The 23,899-nt window shown below is 43.4% G+C and overlaps 3 protein-coding genes across 5 annotated transcripts; 1 reads left to right on the plus strand and 2 right to left on the minus strand.

Moving 5' to 3' along the window:
* Nucleotides 1-2,074: 2,074 nt before the first annotated feature.
* LOC146295040 (uncharacterized) lies at nucleotides 2,075-4,932 on the plus strand. 3 transcript variants are annotated; one of them, XM_084695883.1, is made up of 2 exons: nucleotides 2,075-2,307; nucleotides 4,101-4,931. In XM_084695883.1, the coding sequence occupies exons 1-2, from the start codon at nucleotides 2,190-2,192 to the stop codon at nucleotides 4,523-4,525; spliced, it is 543 nt and encodes a 180-aa protein (XP_084552009.1). In that variant the 5' UTR covers nucleotides 2,075-2,189; the 3' UTR covers nucleotides 4,526-4,931. The 3 variants fall into 3 exon arrangements, 1 of the variants encoding a protein (XP_084552009.1); XR_014753273.1 differs by lacking the exon at nucleotides 2,075-2,307 and adding an exon at nucleotides 2,762-3,577 and having other exon boundaries at nucleotides 4,101-4,932; XR_014753274.1 differs by lacking the exon at nucleotides 2,075-2,307 and adding an exon at nucleotides 2,762-2,948 and having other exon boundaries at nucleotides 4,101-4,932.
* Nucleotides 4,933-7,314: 2,382 nt separating this feature from the next.
* On the minus strand, nucleotides 7,315-8,824 carry LOC146295041 (E3 ubiquitin-protein ligase TRIM39-like). The gene is made up of 2 exons (XM_084695420.1): nucleotides 7,714-8,824; nucleotides 7,315-7,605 (listed from the first exon to the last, which is right to left on the minus strand). Exons 1-2 carry the CDS (start codon nucleotides 8,822-8,824, stop codon nucleotides 7,322-7,324), a joined length of 1,395 nt encoding a protein of 464 aa, XP_084551546.1. The 3' UTR covers nucleotides 7,315-7,321.
* Nucleotides 8,825-12,557: 3,733 nt separating this feature from the next.
* On the minus strand, nucleotides 12,558-19,272 carry LOC146295042 (metalloreductase STEAP4-like). Its single transcript, XM_084695938.1, has 9 exons — nucleotides 19,072-19,272; nucleotides 18,594-18,737; nucleotides 18,472-18,506; nucleotides 18,182-18,266; nucleotides 16,114-16,392; nucleotides 15,933-16,027; nucleotides 15,483-15,636; nucleotides 14,810-14,983; nucleotides 12,558-12,824 (listed from the first exon to the last, which is right to left on the minus strand). Exons 1-9 carry the CDS (start codon nucleotides 19,270-19,272, stop codon nucleotides 12,558-12,560), a joined length of 1,434 nt encoding a protein of 477 aa, XP_084552064.1.
* Nucleotides 19,273-23,899: the final 4,627 nt, after the last annotated feature.

Consider the following 23,899-nt stretch of genomic DNA (forward strand, 5'->3'; position numbering starts at 1 on the left):
CACAGGCCAATGGATTCCCCCATCTCCTCTTAGGGGTCATTCTGTCCATCAGACCACCAGGACAGAGCTGGAGCCAGATCATTTGTTGTTAAGGATCAAGGTGCAGTTTCCATCTCTCGGTCTGTCTCTCTCTCTTTCTCTCCCCTTCACACACTCTACCTGTATAGTGTTAACTGTTAGTTTGTGTCTTAATATAATTATAATACTTAATGTTGTGGTCTCAATGTGTTCTCAGAGGCAGATGCAGTCATGGATGGACGCCATCTTTGATTTTGAGGACCTTTCGTATTTCTGTCCTGAGATTCAGATGGAGAAGTCCTGGGAGCCTGGAGATGCAAGTGGAATGCCTGTTGTCCTCCTTGGACTAGCAAGGTCTCACACTCTACACAGCCTCTGAAAGTCCCAATAAACACATCTCCTTTTTTCTGCAACTCTATTGTTCTCTGGATGTAATTGGATACGTATCCATGTGCAAGCATACTGGATAACATTCATACTCATAATACCTATAACTTCCATAATATGACATTTTGTATTATTTTAGATGACATACCTGTAACCAAGTGGCGTCCCATTTCTTAGGGATATGTAGCCCTTACCCCTCAGTTTCAAGGGCAAAGGGCTAGGGGTAAACTAAGGGCTAGGGGGAAGGAGTAGGGGGAGTATTGGGATTCAGCCTTAATTTTACTGTCTTGAGAAAGGTAGCAATATGAACTACATTCTTAAGACTGTTTCACTGTATTTTAACTAGCTGAAACTGGTCATATCAGTGAAATACCTTTAACTGACTGACTGATTTACTAAACATATGTTTTGAGTCTTAATTTGCAATAACTTCTGGGGACCACCGTATCATTACAACATAATTCAGCTAGGCTGGGAAGGAACATAGCTAAAGAGAATGGACTAACCGAAGGTAAGGTTTCTGAAAAGTAATAACAGTAACACACATACAGAAACACGACAGCCAAATGAAATCATAAATTTCAGAACTCCCAAATGTCACCATATGTACTTGTGTACTATTAACTTGGATAAAGGTAATACACAGTGATCTGTGGGGGGCTCCTATCTAGTATCTCATTCTGTAGTATTCCTCTTGTCAGATGGGATCCACCCATGTACCATAGATTAACCCAGTCTGTCATTTCCAACTGATGTCTCTTCAAATGCTATGATGTCTTCCATTTCCACCTGTAACACATCAGGACATCATCTGAGGCCCACCATCTTAGAGCTGTTGTACTGTCTAGCTTGGCCAGTGAAGAACAGGCTGTAGACCCATGGGAAAGACATTCATAGTCTATTACTGTTCTAAACAGGAAGTACATACAGTATGTCTTCATAGAGGCCCTAGTGGCTGCAGGGTCCAGTGTTCCACCACCTCTATCACTTCCGGTTTCCTGTAACAGTGTGCTGCATGTTCCTACCCCTCTTCCACCTCTGCCCCATCACCAGGAAGGAGCTGCCCACCCCGGTTCCTACCTAGGAAGAGCATACTGTTTTGTTTAGTTCTTAGAATAAGTTAGAATATTCTACATTTCGACTTTTTTATTTAAGATCCGTATTTGTTTATTTTATGCACCTTCCTGCCACGGTAAATTCAGTGTTTGTGTAAACTTACATGGCGAACAAACGAAATTCTGATTCTGATTCTTCAGATAGCAAACAGCAGTGGATTGATCACACACTATCCACTTCCTCTCCCAGAACCAGATCGACCTGTCAGGCTGGATCTACGTGATCAAGCGTCTATGACAAGCCTCCAGAACCCAGGCCAAGTCATTTTGGTTTGAGGAGCCTACCATTTTACAAACATAGGGTGATGTTGTAAACCAAAACTACACAATATTGTTTTTCATGAAGATCAGAATAATTTATTTTGATCATTTGTACTTCTTGTATGGGTATATTTATATCCTATGAACTGCCATGCACTCAATACTGATATTCAAAGACCTAAAATTATATGATGATGATTTCACCCCCCGCTATGTTTAGTGAAGAGTTGAAGAGAATAGAAACCTGTTTGAAGTGAAACATTCCTGACAGAGGCCAGGTATCTGCAGGTTATTTCAACCTTTCGTTATCGGCTAACTAGGCGGATCATTGGAACCCTCTGAACTGATCAGAAAACAGTTTATGACAGTGCTTGAGTCAGTCTCCTGTTCTGCAGTCTGGAGATCTAGATGGACAACCAGAACAACCTCAAGGAATTGAACATCTGTCCAGAGCAGAGGGGCGGAGGCGACGGGAGCAAGTGGTACTACGCTGCACTGGTTCCGCTGCTGGGGCTCGCGGCCTTTCGTAAGCACCTCCACTAGGACACAGACAGTAGATCACACATAGACAACCTGTCACATAGTCCCTCGAGACAGTCTGGTCAAGAAGTTTCAAACACTTTGTTGATATAGTGTAATCATTGTTCAAGAGTCTTGATGATTATGGAGCTAGAAAGCTGACAAAAGTATCTGGATTTGAATATAAAACATCTGAAATATTTGCGTGTCGAATTTCATAAAACTATTTTGCTGTTGAATATATAATATCTGAATTATTTGTTTGCCGAATTTAATAAAACGGAATTATTTTGATCCAAAAATATAAATTTCTAAAATTCAGATTGCAGGAATTCAGATTCTTGAAATTCAGATTGCTGAAATTCAGATTCTTGAAATTCTGATTGCGGAAATTCCGATTGCGGATATTCAGATTGCGGAAATTCAGATTGCGTTCAGATTTTGTCTGAACTAGGCCAAAGGTGAAACAGCTTGCCTTCACAGGGAAAAGTAGACGATTTCAAAACGACCGAATATAGACATTCTCTGACCGAATTTTACCCCAGAACAAAAGCTTGCTCGTTGGAGAAGAGTATGGAGCAAGTGCTTATGAAACCTGTAAAAACTTGTGTCTTCTCCTCTACCAAAATCATCAATTACTGTTACCAAGTGAGTCGAGATAGTCAGGGCGGCAGAGACCGATGGAAGACGCGGAACAACTGGCAAAGCTATAGCCTATATATTTATGTTCCGTTGTTCTCTTTTCTGTGTTGGAGTTCTTTTAAGAACTTGATGGCATCAACATCCAGCCTGATATAAAATCATGAACTTCAATTGTGTCTCTTAATTATAATACCCACACAGAAAATCCAGGTTGAATCAAGTCACGCTAGCTAGCTACTGTATTACTAATAGCCAATTTTGGATGGTCAAGCATATTTTTCATTGTCTCCTTAATCCTATCAAAGTCAATGTTCAGCCTATAGGCTATGTTCATTTCCTAAGTGACATTTCAGATCGGTTATGGATAGTGAAATATTTGCTGTCTGAGAGATCGGACATAGTATTTAACAGCATAGATATAAGGAGTTATCTATGGTTAACAGGATATCTGTAGTGCGGCCGGGTGTGATTGGATTCATTGTCCACACGTCGTCTGGAAGTCAGTTTCGATCAAATGCCAACGATCTCCATACTAGATCTTGCCGACTTTTACACATCGGGACGTATGTGTGCTATCCCAGATACTTATGTGTGATCTGGGTATTCCTCCAACTAGCAACTCAATTTGTTCTGAGGTAAAGTTCGGTCGTTCTGAAATCGTCTACTTTTTCCTGTGAAAGCACGCTGTTTCACCTTTGGCCTAGTTCAGACAAAACCTGAATCTGAATTTCCGCAATCTGAATTTCCGCAATTTGAATTTCAGCAATCAGAATTTCAAGAATCTGAATTTCAGAAATCTGAATTTCAAGAATTTGAATTACTGCAATCTGAATTTTATAAAATTGTATTTTTGGATCACAATAATTCAGTTTTATTAAATTCGGCATACAAATAATTCAGATATTATATATTCAACAGCAAAATATTTCAGTTTTATGAAATTCGACACACAAATATTTCAGATCTTTCATATTCAAATTCAGATACTTTTGTCAGCTTTCTAGCTCCATAGATGATCATCTCTGGGCACTCAGTTCTTGCAAATCTAGTATTGGCTCAAAATGAATAGTTTTTTTTTTAGGTGGTATCTTTAACTGTTCTACCGTTGTTTCTCTCTGCTCCCTTTCTTCTTCTATTCCCCCCCTCTTCCACCCTCAGGGTGGATATGGTCCAGGGAGTCCCAGAAGGAACTTCAGAAGGTGAAGATCAAGTATGATGACCAAATGGTGTCTGTCCGGGCCGAGCTGAAGAAGCTCCAGGATGAGAACCAGAGTCTGAGGGTGAAGAATGCCCTTGCAGTCCTGGATACGGTGGAGGAGTGTCTGCTGAGCCGGCGGGTTTTCTGCTGCTACTTCCAAAATCAGTTTACGCAGGAAGTACAGAGTAACGTTCTGGACCGGGTTGAGAGGGAGAAAGAGTTTCTAGCTGGGCTTGACATGGAGGAAGATCTGAGACAGATCTTCAAAAACGCGACCTGTGGCGAGTTTACGATCAGAGACTGGAGAAAGAACAGCACCGTAGTTCAGACATACCTGAAGTTCTGGAGGAAACATGTGTCCGAGAACAAACCTTGGAGTGTTTAATCTGGTGAATCTGCAGTTCTTATTACAAGCACTGTTAATGATGAAGCAATATATTTTCATTTTCCTTTTTTTTTTACAATAAATGCCATTTCTGTACTCAACACCACATCCACTGTTTGTCTCCTTGGATGAAAGTGTCTGCTAAATGAAGATAATGTGGTTATGGGTTAGAGGTAGGGACTGAAAATCACTTGGTACTAGGGTCAGATGGCTGAGGGAGGGAGTTAGGGAGTCGGGCTGTTAATCAGAAGGCTGTTGGTCCGATTCCCGGCCGTGCCAAATTACGTTGTGTCCTTGGGCAAGGCACTTCACCCTACTTGCCTCGGGGAGAATGTACCTGTAGCCTACTTACTTAGGATTGAGAATTAAATGGTAAATTGATTTTAAACACAATTTCAATGTTTAAATACTTGAATTATTTGCTCTTAAAAAAATATAAATAACTTACATCTTAGAAGTAATAGTTATAAAAAAGTCTCCATTTGAATAAACTCCTTACCATCATGACATCTATAAATATGTTTCTGTGCTGTCATAAGCAACCTGTCTTGGGGGTGTGATGTTAAGGTTGCACACTAGATGGCGCTCAGTTTAAGAAACACAACTGAGAAATAGGAGAACTGGGAACCAAATTTGGAGCATTTCCCTGGAAAATACATTTCTGCAAAATACTATACTTCACTACTGAATGTAGAGCCACAGACAATCAAACCAACAATAGAGGCCACTCATGTTTTCATTGTTGTGGTTTATTGTTGCTCAGTTACACATGGTGGACCAGTGAGAGCATCAGTACAGATCATGTGACATACCTTTGCGTGACTCAACCAGGAAGTAAAACAAGACAAACAGTGCATTCCAATACCCATATTATATAGTGTGGTGGTAAGTATGTATGTATATATATATATATATATATATATATATATATATATATATATATATATATATATATATATATATATATATATATATATATATATATATATATATATATATATATATATATATATATATATATATATATATATATATACTTACTATGTGCATAAAGCATCTACCATACTAAATAGAAGGTAGTGTAGGTATTGGACGAGTCCACAGTCTCATGAACACGACCAGGCCTCTGGACTAATAGTAGATCTAAGACACTTGGACGGACGTAAGAAGAACCCCTCACACACATAGAAGACCAGCAGGAATGGCAGCCATATTGCTCAAGCCTATCCAGTACCCTCAGATCACTGTCATGGAACTGAGGTACTTGCGATCAATTCAAGCTGTCATCAAATGCGATGATGTCTTCCATTTCCACCTGTAACACATCAGGACATCATCAGAGGCCCACCATCTTAGAGCTGTTGTACTGTCTAGCTTGGCCAGTGAAGAACAGGCTGTAGACCCATGGGAAAGACATTCATAGTCTATTACTGTTCTAAACAGGGAGCACATACAGTATGTCTTCATAGAGGCCCTAGTGGCTCACCCACTCCATCCATGTCATAAAACACAGAACATTAATCACTGGACACGTATGAGACCAGCCCAGGTCAACCTCTCATCAAAATAGACTCCTAGAAACATGAACTGTTTCCCTCTCCAAAACATTCCCATACAAAAATGTTTTCAAGTCAATACATAAACGATGTTAAAACAGTAAAATGTCCGTACATAGAGGCTACAATGGTCATTTCATTTTCTGTGGCGTCTCTGACAACATGAACAGATACTCTTGAGTTGGTTTAGAAAGACTACAGAGGACGTCTAACATCTGCCTGTTTCATTTCACTCAGGACAGAAAGCTAGTGTCTGCAGAACCTGTTTACAGTAAACAGACCACTTTTCCCCTTTAGAACATCACACATTGACAAATTAGTTACAAATCTTGACCACAGCTGGACTACTCAATTAACACCCCAAATCAGTGTGTGTTTATGTTTGCATGTGCAGTGTGCACACGTGTTCACAATACATTCAATCATTACATGTGCCAAAGCTGCAGAGGAAGGTGTTGATGATATCATACAACATTTAGACAGTGACACGTCCGTGTGTGTGCATGTGTGTGTGCGCATGTGTGTGTTTGAGTCTGTGTGACAATGAGGGAGAAGAAAAAAAATCCTGCTCTTTGTCTCCATCTCTCACTTGTTTCCCATCCTCAGACAGGGTAAGATCAGGATTATTTTCTAATGCTGTAAATTGGATAGTTTAATAAAGTACATAATTTCACATACAGTAAACACCATTTTTTGTGGTTGTGTTAGGCAAGGTTTTGACCACAACTCTTTGTCTATGTTCACAGATGATGAAGGTTAACCATGAAGACAGTTGTGGGGGATATCAATGTCGATACTTAAGACAGTCTGTTATCTCTCTCTGTGTGTGTGTATGAGTTCAAGGTTGATTGTTGGGGGACATATTTTGTGTGTGGGTTTCTAATATGAGAGAGAGGGGGAGTGACTCTGTTGGTCATGAATGAATGTCTAGTTGACTGACCTGTGTTGAGTTTGTTTGTAATGTTAAATATGTGGATTACTCTAAACAGCTTAAACACTCTGACCGAAGCAATGAGATAAAGCTACAGTTTATGGTCTTCAGAGCATTTCCAACTTGAACAGAACTAGTGAAAACCTGAAACACAACGTGTGTTTGTCCCTGAATACAAGCACCACGTTAGGATCTGTGTTGGAGATTTTCCAAACTAAACATTCACATAGGAGATTTGTGATTTATTTCACTGATTGTGGTAGTAAACAAAATAGTTTTTTAAAGGATTGAATGAGGTTTTATATTAATTTATTGCAGAGCATTGGAGACCAGACCCTCCTCATAGTCCACAAACACCCCCACCTTCTGGGGCTTCTGTCCCAGGGAGAGGGGGTCAGAGGGTCCAGCCGGAGCTGTGTACTCATCTCCATTCCTCAGACATACAGTCCAGTATCCATTGTTAGGCCTCGGTGTGATCACTCCCTTCCTGTTGATGGACTCTCTGACCACTCCCAGATCCCACTTAGTCTTCCCCTCAACCTGCACCTCATAGTAGAACCTCCCTGAGGAGAAGCCCTGCTTTCCCAAGACATTGACACAACAATCAAACCTCTCTGGGTTGTCAGGGAGATCCTGCCTTATGTCTCCATATCTCACTTGTTTCCCATCCTCAGACAGGATGAGATAAGGATGTGCTGTATCAGGGTCCAGAGTCACATCCACTGCATACTGCTGAATCCTCTTCAATTCAGTGTCAGACAGCTTCTCCATCTCTTTATTGAGTGTCTCCTGCAGCAGAGACACAGCTCTCCTCACTGCCCCCACACTCAGACCACTGTGGACACTGATCTCAGACCAGTCCTTGGTGTGTGGTGGGGTGCTCAGGGATGGGAAGCTCTGCAGCAGGTGGAGGTGGTCCTCAGTGTGTGAGAGCTGCTCCAGCTCAGTGCTTCTCCTCTTCAGCTCAGTGATCTCCTGCTCCAGATCTTGAATCAACCCTTCAGCCTGTTTCTCTGCTGCTTTCTGCTTCCCCTCCATCACTTCAATGAGCTCAGCCTGGCTTCTCTCAATGGAGCGCACCAGAGCCGTGAAGACCTGAACACTGTCTGATATCTCTCTTTCTGCATCTCTCTTGCTGGTCTCTACTGAGAGTTTGATCTCCTGAACCTTCTTAGATCTTTCTTCCATCATCTGGTTCATTTCAGCCATCATCTTCCCCAGATCATTCTTTTTTGGTCTGTACTCTTCTTCTAAAGTAACAGTGTCATGGGTCTTATGTTCTGTTCTCATGCACATGAGACACACACACGTCTGGTCAGTCCTACAGAACAGCTCCAGGGGTCTCTCATGCTTCTGACACATCCTGTCCTCCAGGTTCTCCACAGGGTCCATCAGCTTGTGTTTCTTCAAGGCTGCAACTCTCTGATGAGGCTCCAGGTGAGTCTCACAGTAAGAGGTCAGACACACCAGACAGGACTTCAGGGCCTTGAGCTTGGTACCAGTACAGTAGTCACATGACACTTCAAGATTAGTAGGATGCAGTTCTGGACTGATGGCAGCGTTCAGTGGCTCTGACTTCCTGAACTGAGCAGCCATCTCAGAGATGAAAGTGTTGACATGAAGCTCAGGTCTCCTATAGAACTTCTCCTTGCACATGGGACATTGACACAGGTCACTGTTGTCCCAGTACTTGGTGATACAGGCCTTGCAGAAGTTGTGTCCACATGAAGTAGAGACAGGATCAGTGAACACATCCAGACAGATAGAACACAGGAACTGCTCTTCAGACAGGAGACTGCTGCTGGATGCCATTTCTAGAATAAGACCAGAAGTTAAATTATGAATCTTGTGAACCTATAAACTCAAGAACACAATTATAATGTTATATTGTTGAAAATGTACTTTCATTAAATAATAAATAGCATAGACAGAAATAGTACAATACAGACATACTGCATATAGAAGAGCATAGTTCTATAGTATTTCAAACGTCAAGCAACAGTCTCTATTTACTGTTCACATCATCATTGGATATACCTGTTCTCACCTGTTGGCACTTATGTTGTTTTTGTATGATCTCTGTATATAACCAAATCACTCTCTACATAAACTAAGTAGAACGTGTTTCGAGAGTTTTGAATCACTTTAGTTTTGTTTCAGTGAAATAACGATAAGAGGCTCCTCCCCTCCCAGTCCCTTGTCCTGAAACAAGTTAACCCCTTCATGACTGAATTCTATCTAGCAAGTCAGCTGACAGGAAGGGTTTTATTACTTTGAAGTGAGTGAATGGGAGAGAGATAGAGAGATAGAAACAGAGAGAGAAAGAAATAAAGAAAAATTGTGTGTGATGAGGGAAGAATGACAGAGAGACATGTTGAATGGAAGTTGTGTGAATATAAGTGTGTGTGTATGGTGTGTTTATGTGTGTGTGCAGAGTCAGCATGCGTATGTTTTCTACATTTCAGTCAAGACACTCTTGTACTGAATGAATTGGGCGGAGCTGGTTCATGCAAGAGACTCAGAGACCTTAGCGCGTCACGAGCATCTCGTCATATTACGCAGTCGGGGCACACCTTCTGAGCAGGGCGGGATATTTAAACAGGATGTCACTGCAATCTGTATCACTAGTGCGACACAGCACGCTCTCTGTTTCAATCTGCTGCCTCCGCCTCCCCAGTCTCCACCCTCGGTTCTGTGTTCCATTCGTTACACAGTTACACATGATGTGTGAGCATATGTATCCAGGTCTGTGAAGGCATGTAGTATTCAAGTCCTATAAGGGTGAAGGCAGAGACCCTCAATTAGCACACCAGCAGGTGATTGTGTGAGTGACATCAGCTGTTGACGTGTCACACAGCCTGAATGTCATTCCAGAACTATCTCCACCATTTATGAAGCACCATATGAAACCTTAGTGGTCATTGCACCTCTCAAGTTTCCTACAATACAACTGGTGGCTGAACCCCACCTGAACCCTGTACTCTGTACTGCAGGACTGTACATCACTTAACCAATCCCTCAGTAAATCACTACACCCTGTACACCACTCATAGACAACTGGAGAGAGTCTGACATCCATACAAACCTCCCCTGACTGGATGTTCCCCTCTTTGTCACATACAGAGCACACACTTACTCATTCATTCTCTAAGGTCTACCACACAATGATCCACACTGCTAACATGAAGTCAGCTACCATACAAGCATTGTCTTTATTAGTCAGAAATGAAGGTGGATGTTTGACAGTGACATGAACCCTCCAGCACTGATCTAGCAGCCTGGTTTGAGTCACCTGCAACTTGTTGAGATCTCTCCTTGCTGCTGCTGACCATGTGACTGGGCAGAACTCCAGGTGAGATCAAACCAGTGACTGGACCAGGGGCGTTGTTAGACCCTTTTTACTGGGGCACGTGCCCCAGTATAAATCTGCTGTGCCCCAGTAAAATCAAAAGTTTGAGTTTTAACAATTTACTTTATTAGTCAGTGCATTCATTTGGGTTGATGATCCCGGGGGAAAAAAACGCAATATCCCAATCAACGCTTGTAAAACACAAAACACCGAAAACACAAACTGATGCCTGCAGAATTCCATGTCAGTGCGCTCTTCTGAGCTTGCCAAATAGCCACTGCAGCACGCACACAGAAGTCAGGTGTCTGACTCGCACACAAGTACGAATTGAGTTTGGCTAAGAAAACATTACAAAACTAAAGAAAGTTTCAAGATGATAGGCCTACCGATGATCTTATTTTGACTAAAACATAAAAACAATATTACAGAAAGCTCATAAAACAGTATTTGCGCTCAAATTAATGCAAAAATGAATGCGCGCTGGCATTAACTATTGATGTCCCTGCCCTCAAACTTATGCCCTGAACTGTTGTATAGTGAGTTAAGCAAGGGGAGTTTCTATAGCCGAGTAGTGTATTGTGCAGAGTACGCTTGGAAGAAAAAAAGGGATATAAATAGGGGCCTGTGTCCCAGTAGAGTTTTATGTCTAACAACGCCTCTGGACTGGAGCACCTGGAGCTGATCTGAGGTGTCATACACACACAGAGCATGTTCTCATCCTGGTCATACCTATTCCCATGTCACAGTCTATGTGTTGAGATAGCAGCTTGTCCAGTGTAATACCCAATCATTTGACTTGATTCATGTTCCACTGACATCTATAACTACACAGTTAACAAGTGTACAGAACACTGTATATGTTGACGTAAGGGGACATGTAGTGGTGAAAGTGGCCTGCCTCACAGACATCTCCGCCTGGATGACCAGGCACTCCAGCTGAACCTCGCCAAGACAGAACTTCTCATCATCCCGGCCAAACCCTCCATCTCCCACGATCTCTCAATCACCCTGGGATCTGCGACGGTGACCCCCTCATCCTCTGCCAGGAACCTTGGGGTTACCATGTATGACGAGCGCTCCCTCACAGCCCACATTGATATCCAGCTTGAGGCAAGAGACACTCTGCATAGTTAACTCTGCTAGCACCAGAATGCCAGTGTGTGTGTGTCTGTGAGAGAGAGAGAGCCCGATGATCCAAAAAGTTAGTTGATGTACGCTTTTTGGCGGTCTTTGCCATGTAATGAGGCATATTTCTGACAGTGTTTGCATTTCGCCTTGATAGTTTAAAAACACAGATGTCTTTGGTGTGCCATGACAATGTTGTGGCTTTTTAGCCAATAAGGTTGCTTATTGGTTTATTGGCCTCCTTGCTTCCCAAGGAGGAGCAGGAATCAGGCTGGTTTTCCAAGTTCAAATGCAAGTTCTTATTTATCTCACCAAAGATACAAACATGGGATCTCTGCGGTAGAAAGCCTGGCTAAGCAGGCGACAGACGTTTTTATATCATTTCATAAGACACTCCTTCAATCGAACATTGGTATACATGGCATATGTGGCTTATTCCTGTTATCTCTCTTGGTTGCCTGCGTTTATCAGCTGTTTGGTTCTTTCTTATCAGTCATAATCGACTGAAGTCCAGGTTTCCGTCAGTCAGTATCTAGTTTTATCTGTGCTGGTCTATTTCGGTCTCGTATAGTGGAGGTTCCTCAAAGTCAAACCCTGTTTCCAAGTTCTAACCTTTGGTCAGTGATCGTTCATCTTGCATATCTAAGATTTTGTTATGTGCTGCGTCTTGTTCTTTAGGTCAATGCTTAGTTCACCTGAGGTAACCCTTCAGTTCTTAGTCAGCTTGGTCCTCTTAGGATAACTCAAACAGTTCAGTGGTAGTTCACATTTATAATTAAACTCATAGCATAAAATATGTTTCTAATTCTACAGTGCCATGACAAGTGATTTCATGTATTTCCATATACAACAAGATACAATAATACAATAATTACACATTACAATAAACAGAAATACCATACAATAATCAGAAACCGATCAGAAACTGACAAGATCAATGTTTCTTGTTTACACACAGTGGGTACGGTTAGCGGATAGCGCTCCAAAGATGATGCATTCCTCCCTTGTCCAGTTGAAACCCACAAAATGTCATTGGAAATGTCCCTGTTACTGAGAATGGAGGCTGGTGTCTTACAGATGGATGCTCTTCCCCGGCCCTCCAGCCGGCCCCCCGGCCTGCCCCCTCTCCCAGCCCTGCCGTATGCGACTGAGGCTGCGCTCCACGCATGGGCTGATGAGCAGCAGCTTGAGCACCAGCACCACGGTGGGCGGCACCAGACACAGCATGTAGCCTGGAGGGGTCCACCACTTGTAGGTGGAGGAACGCAGGAACTTGTCCCAGCCATACAGGTAGGCGTGGCCTGTGCAGAGCAGCAAGGTCAGGTGGCCCAACTTGGACTGCAGGGGGGGGAGACAGAAGTGGGTTTCACAAAGAACTCACACAGGTATATGTCACCAACACACACTCGAACGCACATGCACGCATGCATGCACATACACTCGCACCGCACGCATGCACACACTCATGCACACACAGACAGAAATACCCACATGCACACACACCTCTCCCGCCCTTTTCTCAGTGGAACTGACCTTCAAAATTGTGAAACATGTGACCTGCTTTTTCCAGGTAACATAATTCTACTTAATGAATATCTTTGCATTTTAAGTACAAAACTACAGTTGCCACCCTGTCTGAATTACAGTTACAGTAACTAGGGTCTCGGGATAGCAAATAGCAATTAAGTACACTGCTCAAATTAAATAGTCTCATTAAATACTTTTTCCTTTACATAGTTGAATTGCACAACACAGTTTTTGGAGCAGTATATTTGCTTTCACTGTGGTCTATATGGTGAGTATTGGAAGACTTGAATCTCACTTTCAATTATACATTAGGCAATGTATAATATCAACAGTTGGTAGTGCAACTGCAGGTGACTGATAACAGAGAATAACAATGTATTGCAATGAACAGGCTGGGCGCACACACACACACACAGCCACCAACATGCACGCACACGTACACACATTACAGTTTTTCACAATTGCTAAAACACATTCTTGAAACAGTCACCCATTTTCTCAAAACTGTAAACACAAAACCTCATCTTCAAGCACTATTTACAAAACCTCGAATTCTCTTGCAAAATGAAACTTTCGCCTCAAAACAGTTTTACCTGTCCTCAAAATCAAACTTTCACTTCAAAACAGATTTACCTGTGCTCAAAATCAAACACTGCTCTCAAATCATAAACAAAGTGATCAAAATGATATACACTATCAAGCAGTCAGTAAACAATACACCAAAAAATTGAAAACACATTGTTCAAAACATATAGTTCTCAAGGAGAATCTCAAATAATCTCAAAACTAATTTCTTATTTATCCGTCATTGTCTTTTGATGAACGAAAACATGTTCTTTCATAGTAGCTCAACATTTATCAGAAATTACTACTCTGCTTTGCTCTTTGCAATTGTTCTTGTTCTTTCTCCTCCTTGTACCCCTATACAATACTATACTGGCCTTGCATAGTTTGTCACCAAAGGGCACTCTACAACGTCCCTGTTGGCAACACGAGTGGGGCAGAATGTTAGGGAAATCTGTTTGTGTTGTTATGCGTTTCTGGATTTTTTATTTCATTACAGTAATTTTCTATATCGGCCGATATATCAGAGTACTATACCCTGCATCTCACTACCCACAACTCACTCCTGTTCTTTGTTGATATAAACCTGCAACCTGTCTAAATCTATTGAGCATTCAGTTCTGTTACTGTAACAAATGGGAAGTGCAATGTTCAGGGCCATACCATTTGTTACGTAATTGTACAGTATAGAGCCTACGATGCACTGTGCTACAGTATACAATACTATACAGTAAAAGGGACAAAAATCTAAGGAGTAAACATGTGATCAATGTGCTTCTTCTTGTCTTTGGGCTGGGTCAGGGTCATTGACATCACAAGGAATATTTTCCCACCTTCAACAACCTGTTTGCTCTCTGAACTGGCTTATATTGGTTGTGTCACATCATTTAAAAACAAGTGAAATCTATTTTGAGTGGTTGTGTCTAGTCAATGACATGTTTTTTCTATTTGTATTTGATTGTTGCCATTTGTGTTTACCAGTATGGATGACATGTCCATTAGAGTGCAGAATGTGTTTTGAGAATGAGAATGTGTTTAGAGTTTTGCTGAAAAGTCTATGTGAGATTTGCAAATTGTGTTTTACCATGTGAAATGGTTTAAGGTATTGACAACAGACTGCACAATTAGCTACATGAGTTTAGGCAACTGATAACTTTGTTCAGCCAATGGGTTTTAGTGTTTTAGCAATTCAGAAAAACTGTAACATACACGCACACACTGTACACACAGACCTGCACAAAAGTGAATTCCCTCCAGCTGAGAGTGGCGCCCACCGAGGGTAGAGAGGTGAGACCCAGCAGGATGTAGAGAGAGAACCCCAACACTCCCAGCATGTAGAAGGAGTCCGTGGCCCAGGCCTCCGTGTTGTCAAAGTCAAAAGGAGTGCTCTTGTTGTTGTTCTTCATCTGACAGAGAGATCCAGAATGAGGGAGAGAGAAAGAGAGGGAGGGAGGGAGAGAGTGAGACAGAGACAGAGAGAAAGAGAGAGAGGGGGAAGAAAGATTGAGAGAGACAGAGAGAAAGAGAGAGAGGGGGAAGAAAGATTGAGAGAGACAGAGAGAAAGAGAGAGAGGGGGAAGAAAGATTGAGAGAGACCGAGAGAAAGAGAGAGAGGGGGAAGAAAGATTGAGAGAGACAGAGAGAAAGAGAGAGATGGGGAAGAAAGATTGAGAGAGACCGAGAGAAAGAGAGAGAGGGGAAAGAAAGATTGAGAGAGACAGAGAGAAAGAGAGAGAGAGCGGAAGAAAGATTGAGAGAGACAGAGTGAGATAGGTTGAGCGACAGACAAATACAGAGAAAGGTTGAGAGAGACAGATGGCAGATGGATGGACGGACAGATAGATAGACCTTTAAGCAGCAGACCTCCTACCAGTTGAACACGATTTGCACCATTGCCTACTGTACCTCGTTGACCACCCGGGAGATGAGGGTGTGTCTGACTGAGTAGCGAATGGGGATGATCAGAGTGTAGATGACGTGTAGGCAGGCAAAGCCCAACGCCAGCAGACCCAGCTGCTTCCTGCACAGCATCCAGCGGTCCAGCCAATCAGGGAATCGACTGTAAAAACATCACAGTCAGTCTCACCCAGTGGCTCTCAATCCTGGTCCTTGGGCCCCCCTGCCCTGCATGTTGTAGATGTTCCCCTGCTCCAACACACCTGATTCTGCTGAGCTTGATAATGACCCAGTCATCTGAATCAGGTGTGTTGGAGCAGTGAAACATCTGAAACATGTGGCCGGGGGGCACGAGGACTGGGATTTAGAGTCACAGGTCTAACCAATACCCTGTCTGAAAAGAGCCCCTCCCCTCCGGCCTACAGCCTATCAGTGCTGAGCATCCAGCAGGTGACTGACCTGTACTTGGTCCCTCTGTAGAGCTGCAGGATCCCTGCCAGAACACCAGGCAGGTAACACAGAGACAGCATGATCAGAGACACGATGGGGAACACCTGCTCACACACACACGCACACACACACGGATTAGATCACCAAGCTGGCAAACAGCCATCTAAATCAGACTGTAGCCGTGTGCTACCTTGTTGGCCAGGGAGACCACGATCCTGAAGGAGACGTCTTTGCCCTGGGTGGCGTATGTGTAGATGACGTCCCTGACGAGCAGGTAGAAGAAGAAGGAGGCGGCGAGGCCGACGGCCAGGCGCAGGGGGAGCCTCCACTGGGGGAAAAGCTGCAGGGGGATGTCTTCCAGCTCCCGGGCTGAGGAGAGGCAGCCCCGGTCCAGGGAGCTGACGCCCAGCCTGGTGGCGAGCTCCACCACGCCCTGCTTGGCCTCCGCACTGTCCCCACACACTAACACCTGAAGAAACACACACACACACACACACAGACACACAGGGCATCAGCTATGCATTTGGTGTATACTTCTGGAACACACATGCACACTCCCACCCACAAACACACACACAGACTGGGTGTCAGCTATACAATGGATGCATACCTCTGGAAGACACACACGCAAGCACACCTGCACACACACACACACATACGCGCACAAACACAGTCACTGGGCATCAGTTATACATTGTGCATGTACAATTGATGTATCCTTCTGGAACACATACATCCACACATACTAAACTGAAAAAGGCATTCAAATGTATTATTGATCTTGTTTTTAAATGTATTTTGAAACATTTGCACAATTTGAAGAAATGAAATCACTTTCAATTCTGGAAGAGTGAATCGACAACTAAATGTGTCTGTTTCAGAACCTGCTAACATACTGACAGACCAGGCATCTTTACCCACACACCAAACTCTAAAGAAACTGAAGATTGTGAAAAAAAGATCTTTAGACTACCTGTTTATGTAAATCTACTGTGTTGTTCTTTCTGGGTGTGAATGTGTGTGTGTTTGTGTGTGTGTACAGTTTGGCAATCTTTCAAGGAAAGGAAATAGCACATACGCACACTCACATTTACATGCAAACACACAAACAACAGCCCTGTACAGTAGGATGTGAGTGATAATGTGTGTGTACTTGTGTGTGGGTATGTTTAAGTGTGTGACTGTGTTTTTGTGTATCTGTGATCAGTGTGTGTGTATGATGAGTTTATGTGTATGTGATGAGAATGTGAGGCCGTGTATGTTTGAAAAGAATGCAAGGCGGAATCAGATTTGGTCTCAAGAGGGTTGAATGTGTTTCTGTTTCCCTCTGAAGTTCTGGAACTGAGGCTGAAATGTTGGTGACATGTCTGCAACACAAAGTTTGTGTGACCATGTGTACACCGTACTTAAGTGTGCCTTGGGGTGTGTATGTGCGTGTGTCAATGTGTGCACATGTGTGTTTGCCTACAACTTGTGTGTGTGTGTGTGTGTGTAGTTAGTATTCATACTATCCTTGCTTCATCGTACGTTGCGGCACTCGAAATGTAAAACAGAACGGTTCTGTAGGTCCTACATCCCCTCTGCCATCAGACTGTTAACCGACATGTGCAATAATGTGTAGACTGTCATTAATCACTGGAAACTGCATCACTTGTAAACACAGTTTTTAAGTGTATATTTTTGTACATGGGTGTATGTTTCTGTACGCCCTTTGTGTTGTTTTATATTTATATTTTCTGATTCCTTCATAACTCCTATATTCTTTTTCTATTTAAATCGGCTGTTGTAGGGACAACAGAACTTCTTTCAGAACTCCTTACCCCTGCTCTCTCTCTCTCTCTCTCTCTCTCTCTCTCTCTCTCTCTCTCTCTCTCTCTCTCTCTGTCTCTCTCTCGCTCTCGCTCTCTCTCTCTCTCTCTCTCTCTCTCTCTCTCTCTCTCTCTCTCTCTCTCTCTCTCTCTCTCTCTCTCTCTCTCTCTCTCGCTCTCTCTCTCTCTCTGTCTCTCTCTCTCTCTCTCTCTCTCTCTCTCTCTCTCTCTCACTCTCTCTCTCTCTCTCTCTCTCTCTCTCTCTCTCTCTTACTCTCTCTCTCTCTCTCTCTCTCTCTCTCTCTCTCTCTCTCTCTCTCTCTCTCTTCTCGCTTTCTCTCTCTCTCTCTCTCTCTCTCTCTCTCTCTCTCTCTCTCTCTCTCGCTTTCTCTCTCTCTCTCTGTCTTTCTCTCTCTCTTTTCTCAGCCCCTTCCTCTCCCACACCCCCACCTGTTTCCCCTCCAGTGGTCCATTCAGCAGAGACCAGGAAGACAGGGTGTTGAAGCCTTTGACCACAGATGCTCCAGGGACCAGTCTGGTGAGAAACGTCAACACACACGCACCAACACACACACACACACACCAACACACACACACCCACGTACACAAAAATACACACTCTTAGAAAAGCACACAGGAACACATACATATCCACAAACACAAACACACACATAACCTCTTAAAAATGAGTCTAGACAGAACAAAGGACATTGTATATTACTTTTGTGTGTATTCCTCACCTCTGCAGATACTCTGCGTTGGCCTCGAGGTATTGGTCTTTCATTTCATTTTACATCCATCATCAGATAACTCAATCCCAAACAGCTGATGTTCTCCAATTAGATTATCAAAGACGATGAATATTCATGTGGATGACATGAGGATATTGAGGGCTGACCTTCCCCTTTAGCTGTGGTCCTAGCGACTCCAGGAAGTCATAGTGTTCTCTGTGGACAGCTATGAAGACCAGCTTGGCTGACTGGGCAGCTGCTGCATGAACCTTGACCTGGAAATGTACAGTAACACATGTTCAAGTTCACACACGTTCATGCATCATTAACATGACAACATGTACAAAACCAGCAAGCAAACATGCATGTAAACAAACAGACAGACAGGCAAAGACAGGCAGTCAGACAGAGAGGCCAACAGATCAACAGTCAGACTGACAGCCTGAGAGACAGCCAGACAGACAGCCAGCCAGACATATAGACCAACAGGCAGACAGTCAGACAGAGAGACAGTCAGACAGACAGACCGACAGACCGACAGACAGACAGACAGACAGACAGACAGACAACTAGACAGACAGACAGACATATAGACAGACAGACAGGTACCTGTGCTCCCTGGGGCAGAGGGCCACAGCTGTGGGGTCTCCTGCTACCAAACACCACCCTGTAGCCCGCCTGGAGCAGACGTTGGCCCAGAGACCGGCCCAGGTCGCCCGTCCCAAAGATACACACCAGCTCACACTCAGGGGGGCCCGGCGGGCCCTGCGGAGGCAGGGACACACACTCGGTCTTCTCCTCCATGTGCATGCTGGCAAGTGAGCTGAGGGTTAGTGAGAGTGCTGGGTGGATGTCTGTCCAGAGCCAAACCCTGTTCCATCCAGTCACACCATGCGATCCTTGACCTTGTCCTTCCGAGACAGCCTTCCACAAGATAAAACTCATCAACAATGTGTCGGCAGCGCTGATTACACATCTTTATCTTTTATCACGTGTGCATGTGTGTGTGTGAGTGTAAGTAGGAGAGAGAGAGAAAGAGAAAAGCACAATCGCATCAAATCATTGATGATAGTCTGTACTTATTGATCTTTGCAGTTATTGAGGCAAATAACACTGACGGCTAATCATTTTAGACCAACGGTATTGACTGATCTAATCAAGAGAGCCAGAATCCATTCGAATGTGATTGTAAGATATGTTGTCATACAGCAAATCAAAGTTCAGAAATCAGAGTTCTCATAGTCAAATCAAATCAAATCAAATGTATTTGTATAGCCCTTTTTACACGCAAGCATGTCACAAAGGGCTTCACATACGCCCATAGAACTGCCCCTCAACCAACCTAAACCCTCAAGGAAGACAAGGAAAAACTCCCAACAGGAGAAAAAATGGAAGAAACCTTGGGAGGAGCAATTCAGAGAGGGATCCCCTCCTCCAGAGATGGTTGGTGAGAGTGTCGGGGAAATAAAGAATGTGATGTTTTATACTGAATAATACAGATGCTTAGTAGAAGATGTTGGGGGTTTGTTTGTTTTAAGGACGTGCTGTTTGACAAGGACTAAGATGGGGTGCAAGGTCTGGAGACCTTTTGCTTGACACCTTTGTGAAGGAGCTTTTGCGACATCAAGAGATCCTGTTGTTGTGTTTCAATCAGAGTTGATGTCGTAAACACGCACGCAGTCTAACACGCACGCACCCACGCGCGCCAGGTCTATGCAAGGAGCCAATGAAGAAGAGCAATGGAACATTTGCATGCCTTTGTCTTAACCAATGACTGTAAAGAGCGGTTCTGCTTAAATAGCTAGCTAGCACAACCTGCTAGCAGACAAACTTTGTAGCACAATGGCCTCCATGGTCTCCTTGTGGGCCAGCCGCAAGCAATAAACTTTCTTAAACTTGTTCACCGACTGACTGTGCAATGCTTGATAGATTAATATTTCTGACAGAGACAGAGGAGCAGAACACAGGCTAAACATAGTCATACATTGTCAATGGGTTTCGAAACACCAAAATCCATTGTTCAACTTTATAGATGTGGGACAGGACTGGGAGACTCGCTGTTGGCCATCATGGAGACTGCTTTCCGGTTGACGACCAGGTCCAGCGTTGGCAGACCAACGACCAGGCAGGTGCTGACAGCTAAAACCCCCCACACCACAAGTGATGTATGTGTGTGTGTGGGGGGGGGGGGACAAAAAGAAGAAGACATATAAAACTGCTTCCTGTATGTACTGTAGATTACGTCTGTCTACGTGTGTGTGGGGGCATAATGAGTGTGTCTTTGCATGTGTGACAGTTTGACTGTGTCTTGCAGGCACAATGGCATGTGGATTAGGCCACAGAACTACTGCGGTTGGGAGTCAAGATCACTTCCTCCTAATCTAGCATCTACTGTCCAGAGCCAACGACCAAACAGCGTGTTCAACTGTCATTGAGGACGGGATGTCAAATGTAGGGGTCACTGCAGATGGACAAACATTGGCTTCTTTTGTAGACGTTGGGTTCCACAGAGACGAATGAGGCTTTTAAACATACAGCTAGTTTCGCTAGCACAGTTTACCTGCTGTGGCGGTGCTTACGCAGAAAGTCCATAACTTAGGCTTTAATGTGTGCCCTGGGGAGATCACAATCGTAACCTTTAAGATGGCTATTCAGGTAGGGAGGAAGCCTGAAAGCAAATTCACACAAATGAGTCATTTCATCGGTGCCTTCAAGGTATCTATCTCTCTCTTCATAGGAAGACATCTGCTGCAGCAGTCGCTTACTTTGAGGACATGGTGTTTGTTTAATTTTGTCCTCAAAGGTAATATCACCTCAGGTAACCTCAAATGCTAATCACATAAACATCCTTTCCACATACACAAACACACACACACACGTGCAAGAAATAAATATTTTATAGAAATCTCCTACAGAAGTCTGCAGATGGTACCAGCGTTCCTGTAGAACATCCTGAGATTTGGTCGGTGTCCAGGGGCACAGCAGCACTTGGACTGCATAGTGATCCAGGAACATCTTGTGTCATTTCACGCACATGTTTAAGTACACGTTGGAGTCACATGTCATTTAGATGTGTGGTTAATGTCAGAGGGTGACTCCCGATTAGAGATGAGGTGACTGTTATGCACATAAGCTTATATCATATCCAAAAAGAAGCTTTCTGACTTCAGCACTTAGAACAGGCTAGCCATAGGCAGCCGCCAAGGAAGGCATCAAGAGGGGGGCGGCAAATTCCGAAGTTCATCCATTGATTAACCGTCCCACACCACCAGCAGAGGGCGCCAAGTCACATATCCGTGTTGCGGTTGGGGGGCGGCATCCCTATTTGCGGCCCCGGGGGGGTTCTTAAAAATGTTAAAAACAACCTCAGATCGCAGATCCAACTGGAGGGGTTTGAGAGATGGACATAGTTTCCTTGGAAGAATAAACATGTAAGTTAAAAACAGAATCTCTCACAAGAATTCCCATAAATATTGCAGAAAAGGAGAGTTTACCTTAAGGACAGGCTCATCCACAATCACACATGTTCAATCTGAACATCATTTGACTTCAGTCATTAGTCAGTCATACAGTCATAAGACAGTAGTGTAATGTGCCCAGGCTGCTGTTTGAGGGCCTCAGCCCATGTGGTACCCACTCTACCCAATGAGCCAGTGTGGTGCCCCCAGGGTTTCCAGTTCCACTGTGATCACCTGACCATCATGATGTCACTGTCTGTCACTTAAGTAATACTGTCTGGGTTGACGTCTTTAAGAAACCATTTTTGAATTGTAGCCTTGTCAGTCAACAAGCACCAAACCTCTAAATTGAGGGTTGGAAAAGTGAAGGTTTCCATCGTCTTCAACTCTCCAAAGACCTTTGTATTTTAGTAGCAAATAATTCAGAATCAGAATCAGAATCAGATGGGATTTTACTCGCCATGAATGTTTGCACAAACAAGGAATTTACTTTGGCAGGGAGGTGCATACATTAAACACATAGGAATATTGAAACTTAAATATGTGGACTAACTGTAAGTTTTGTGAATTCCTGTAAGTTTTGTAAGACTGTGAAAATCTCATGAATAATGTTGAATTAAATGGAATATAGTGTAAATCTATAATGGTGTATAAATTCAGGAAATAATTGAATCATGGTGTCCAAGAATGTGTCTTGACCTGCTAATCACTAACCAGTTCTGAAGGTTCATGGGGTGTAGCAGCTGCACTTCCTCTAAAGCTGAGGGAGGTTTTTGTACGAGTCTGAATCACTGTGTGAACGGCCTCGAATAGTGCTGCTGACAGTAGTAATCTCCTGCATCTTCAGCCAGGACTCCACTGATGGTCAGAGTGAAGTCACTCCCAGATCCACTACCACTGAATCTAGATGGAGTCCAAGACTGACGTGTTGTAGCCTCATAAATGAGGAGTTTAGGTGCTTCTCCTGGTCTCTGGAGGTACCAGGCTAGATAGCTAACGACATTACTGCTAACTCTACATCCTATAGAGACTGTATCTCCTGCAGGAACAGCTTTCACTGCAGGAGTCTGAGTCAAAGTGTACTGCCCTCTGGACTCTGGGTGTAAAGAGAGAAGATGAAAGAAGAGACAAATATTAAGGATACATCTGGATACGTCAAAACATACACATTGCAGTGGTTAACAAGTGGTTAACATTAGAGGTAATACTGAAGAGGATCTTGTATGACAGAACTCTCTTACCCTGTATGTAGACAGCTAGAGTCCAGATGAAGATGGTGATCAGAGTCATGGTTGTTGTGGGTTCTGTTGTCATGAAGGACAGCTCTCAGTCATGAGGTGTTAAACTCACAGGACTATAAACACTCCCAGACCACTGAAGCATGTGCTGCCTATGCAAAGTGTCCTCTCTGTTCAGACACACTTTCTTGGACCCACAGAGACACTGTAGTTGAAGAGATGTGTGAACTGAGGCTTGATGCTGTGTCTCAATGATCACAGTCTCTGTGTCCCTCTAGTGGTCAGTGTCAGTATCTCAGTCTGTGTGTGGACTCAAAGTGATGCTTCAAACAGACTCGGAATCAATGTGATTTACTGAGATATATTTATTATCAGTGACCTGTTGTTCAGTAAAGCCAACAGTGATGATATTCACACAAAAAGCAACGGTCTTGTTGTGCTCTAGCGTAGTTTCTAGATTCCCTGTAGTGTAAACGCAAAGTTGTGTCATCTATGTCAGAAACCTGTTAGAAGGGATTCATTTGTGTTGTTATAATGTTCATCTTTTGGATGTTAAGGAGGCTGCATGCAGCAGTCTTATTTACTGCACAGTAGCAGCTGTGTGGTGCCACCATCTCTTTTCGTGGGCTCTGTTAACAGAAGCACATGCTATTTAGGTATGAGAGGCAGAGAGAACGGGAGAGAGAGGAAGAGAGACATCAAGAAGGCCTGCAGAAGAAATCTGAAAGGCTTCAAGAAAAC

Source organism: Hypomesus nipponensis, chromosome 4 (genome assembly GCF_054491055.1).
Source record: "Hypomesus nipponensis isolate SF chromosome 4, ASM5449105v1, whole genome shotgun sequence".
NCBI classification, from domain to species: Eukaryota; Metazoa; Chordata; class Actinopteri; order Osmeriformes; family Osmeridae; genus Hypomesus; species Hypomesus nipponensis.

Bases quoted from the DNA above. Each gene is read 5' to 3' on its own strand.
- LOC146295040 (XM_084695883.1), top strand. From the start codon at position 2,190: ATGGACAACCAGAACAACCTCAAGGAATTGAACATCTGTCCAGAGCAG. The intron at 2,308-4,100 runs GTAAGCACCTCC...TTCCACCCTCAG, and splicing joins GCTGGGGCTCGCGGCCTTTC to GGTGGATATGGTCCAGGGAG.
- LOC146295041 (XM_084695420.1), bottom strand. From the start codon at position 8,824: ATGGCATCCAGCAGCAGTCTCCTGTCTGAAGAGCAGTTCCTGTGTTCT. The intron at 7,606-7,713 runs ATACAGCACATC...ATTGTTGTGTCA, and splicing joins GGATGTGACTCTGGACCCTG to ATGTCTTGGGAAAGCAGGGC.
- LOC146295042 (XM_084695938.1), bottom strand. From the start codon at position 19,272: ATGCACATGGAGGAGAAGACCGAGTGTGTGTCCCTGCCTCCGCAGGGC. The intron at 16,028-16,113 runs GTAGCACACGGC...GTGTGTGAGCAG, and splicing joins TGGTCTCCCTGGCCAACAAG to GTGTTCCCCATCGTGTCTCT. The intron at 14,984-15,482 runs GTACAGTAGGCA...TCTCTCTGTCAG, and splicing joins TCTCCCGGGTGGTCAACGAG to ATGAAGAACAACAACAAGAG.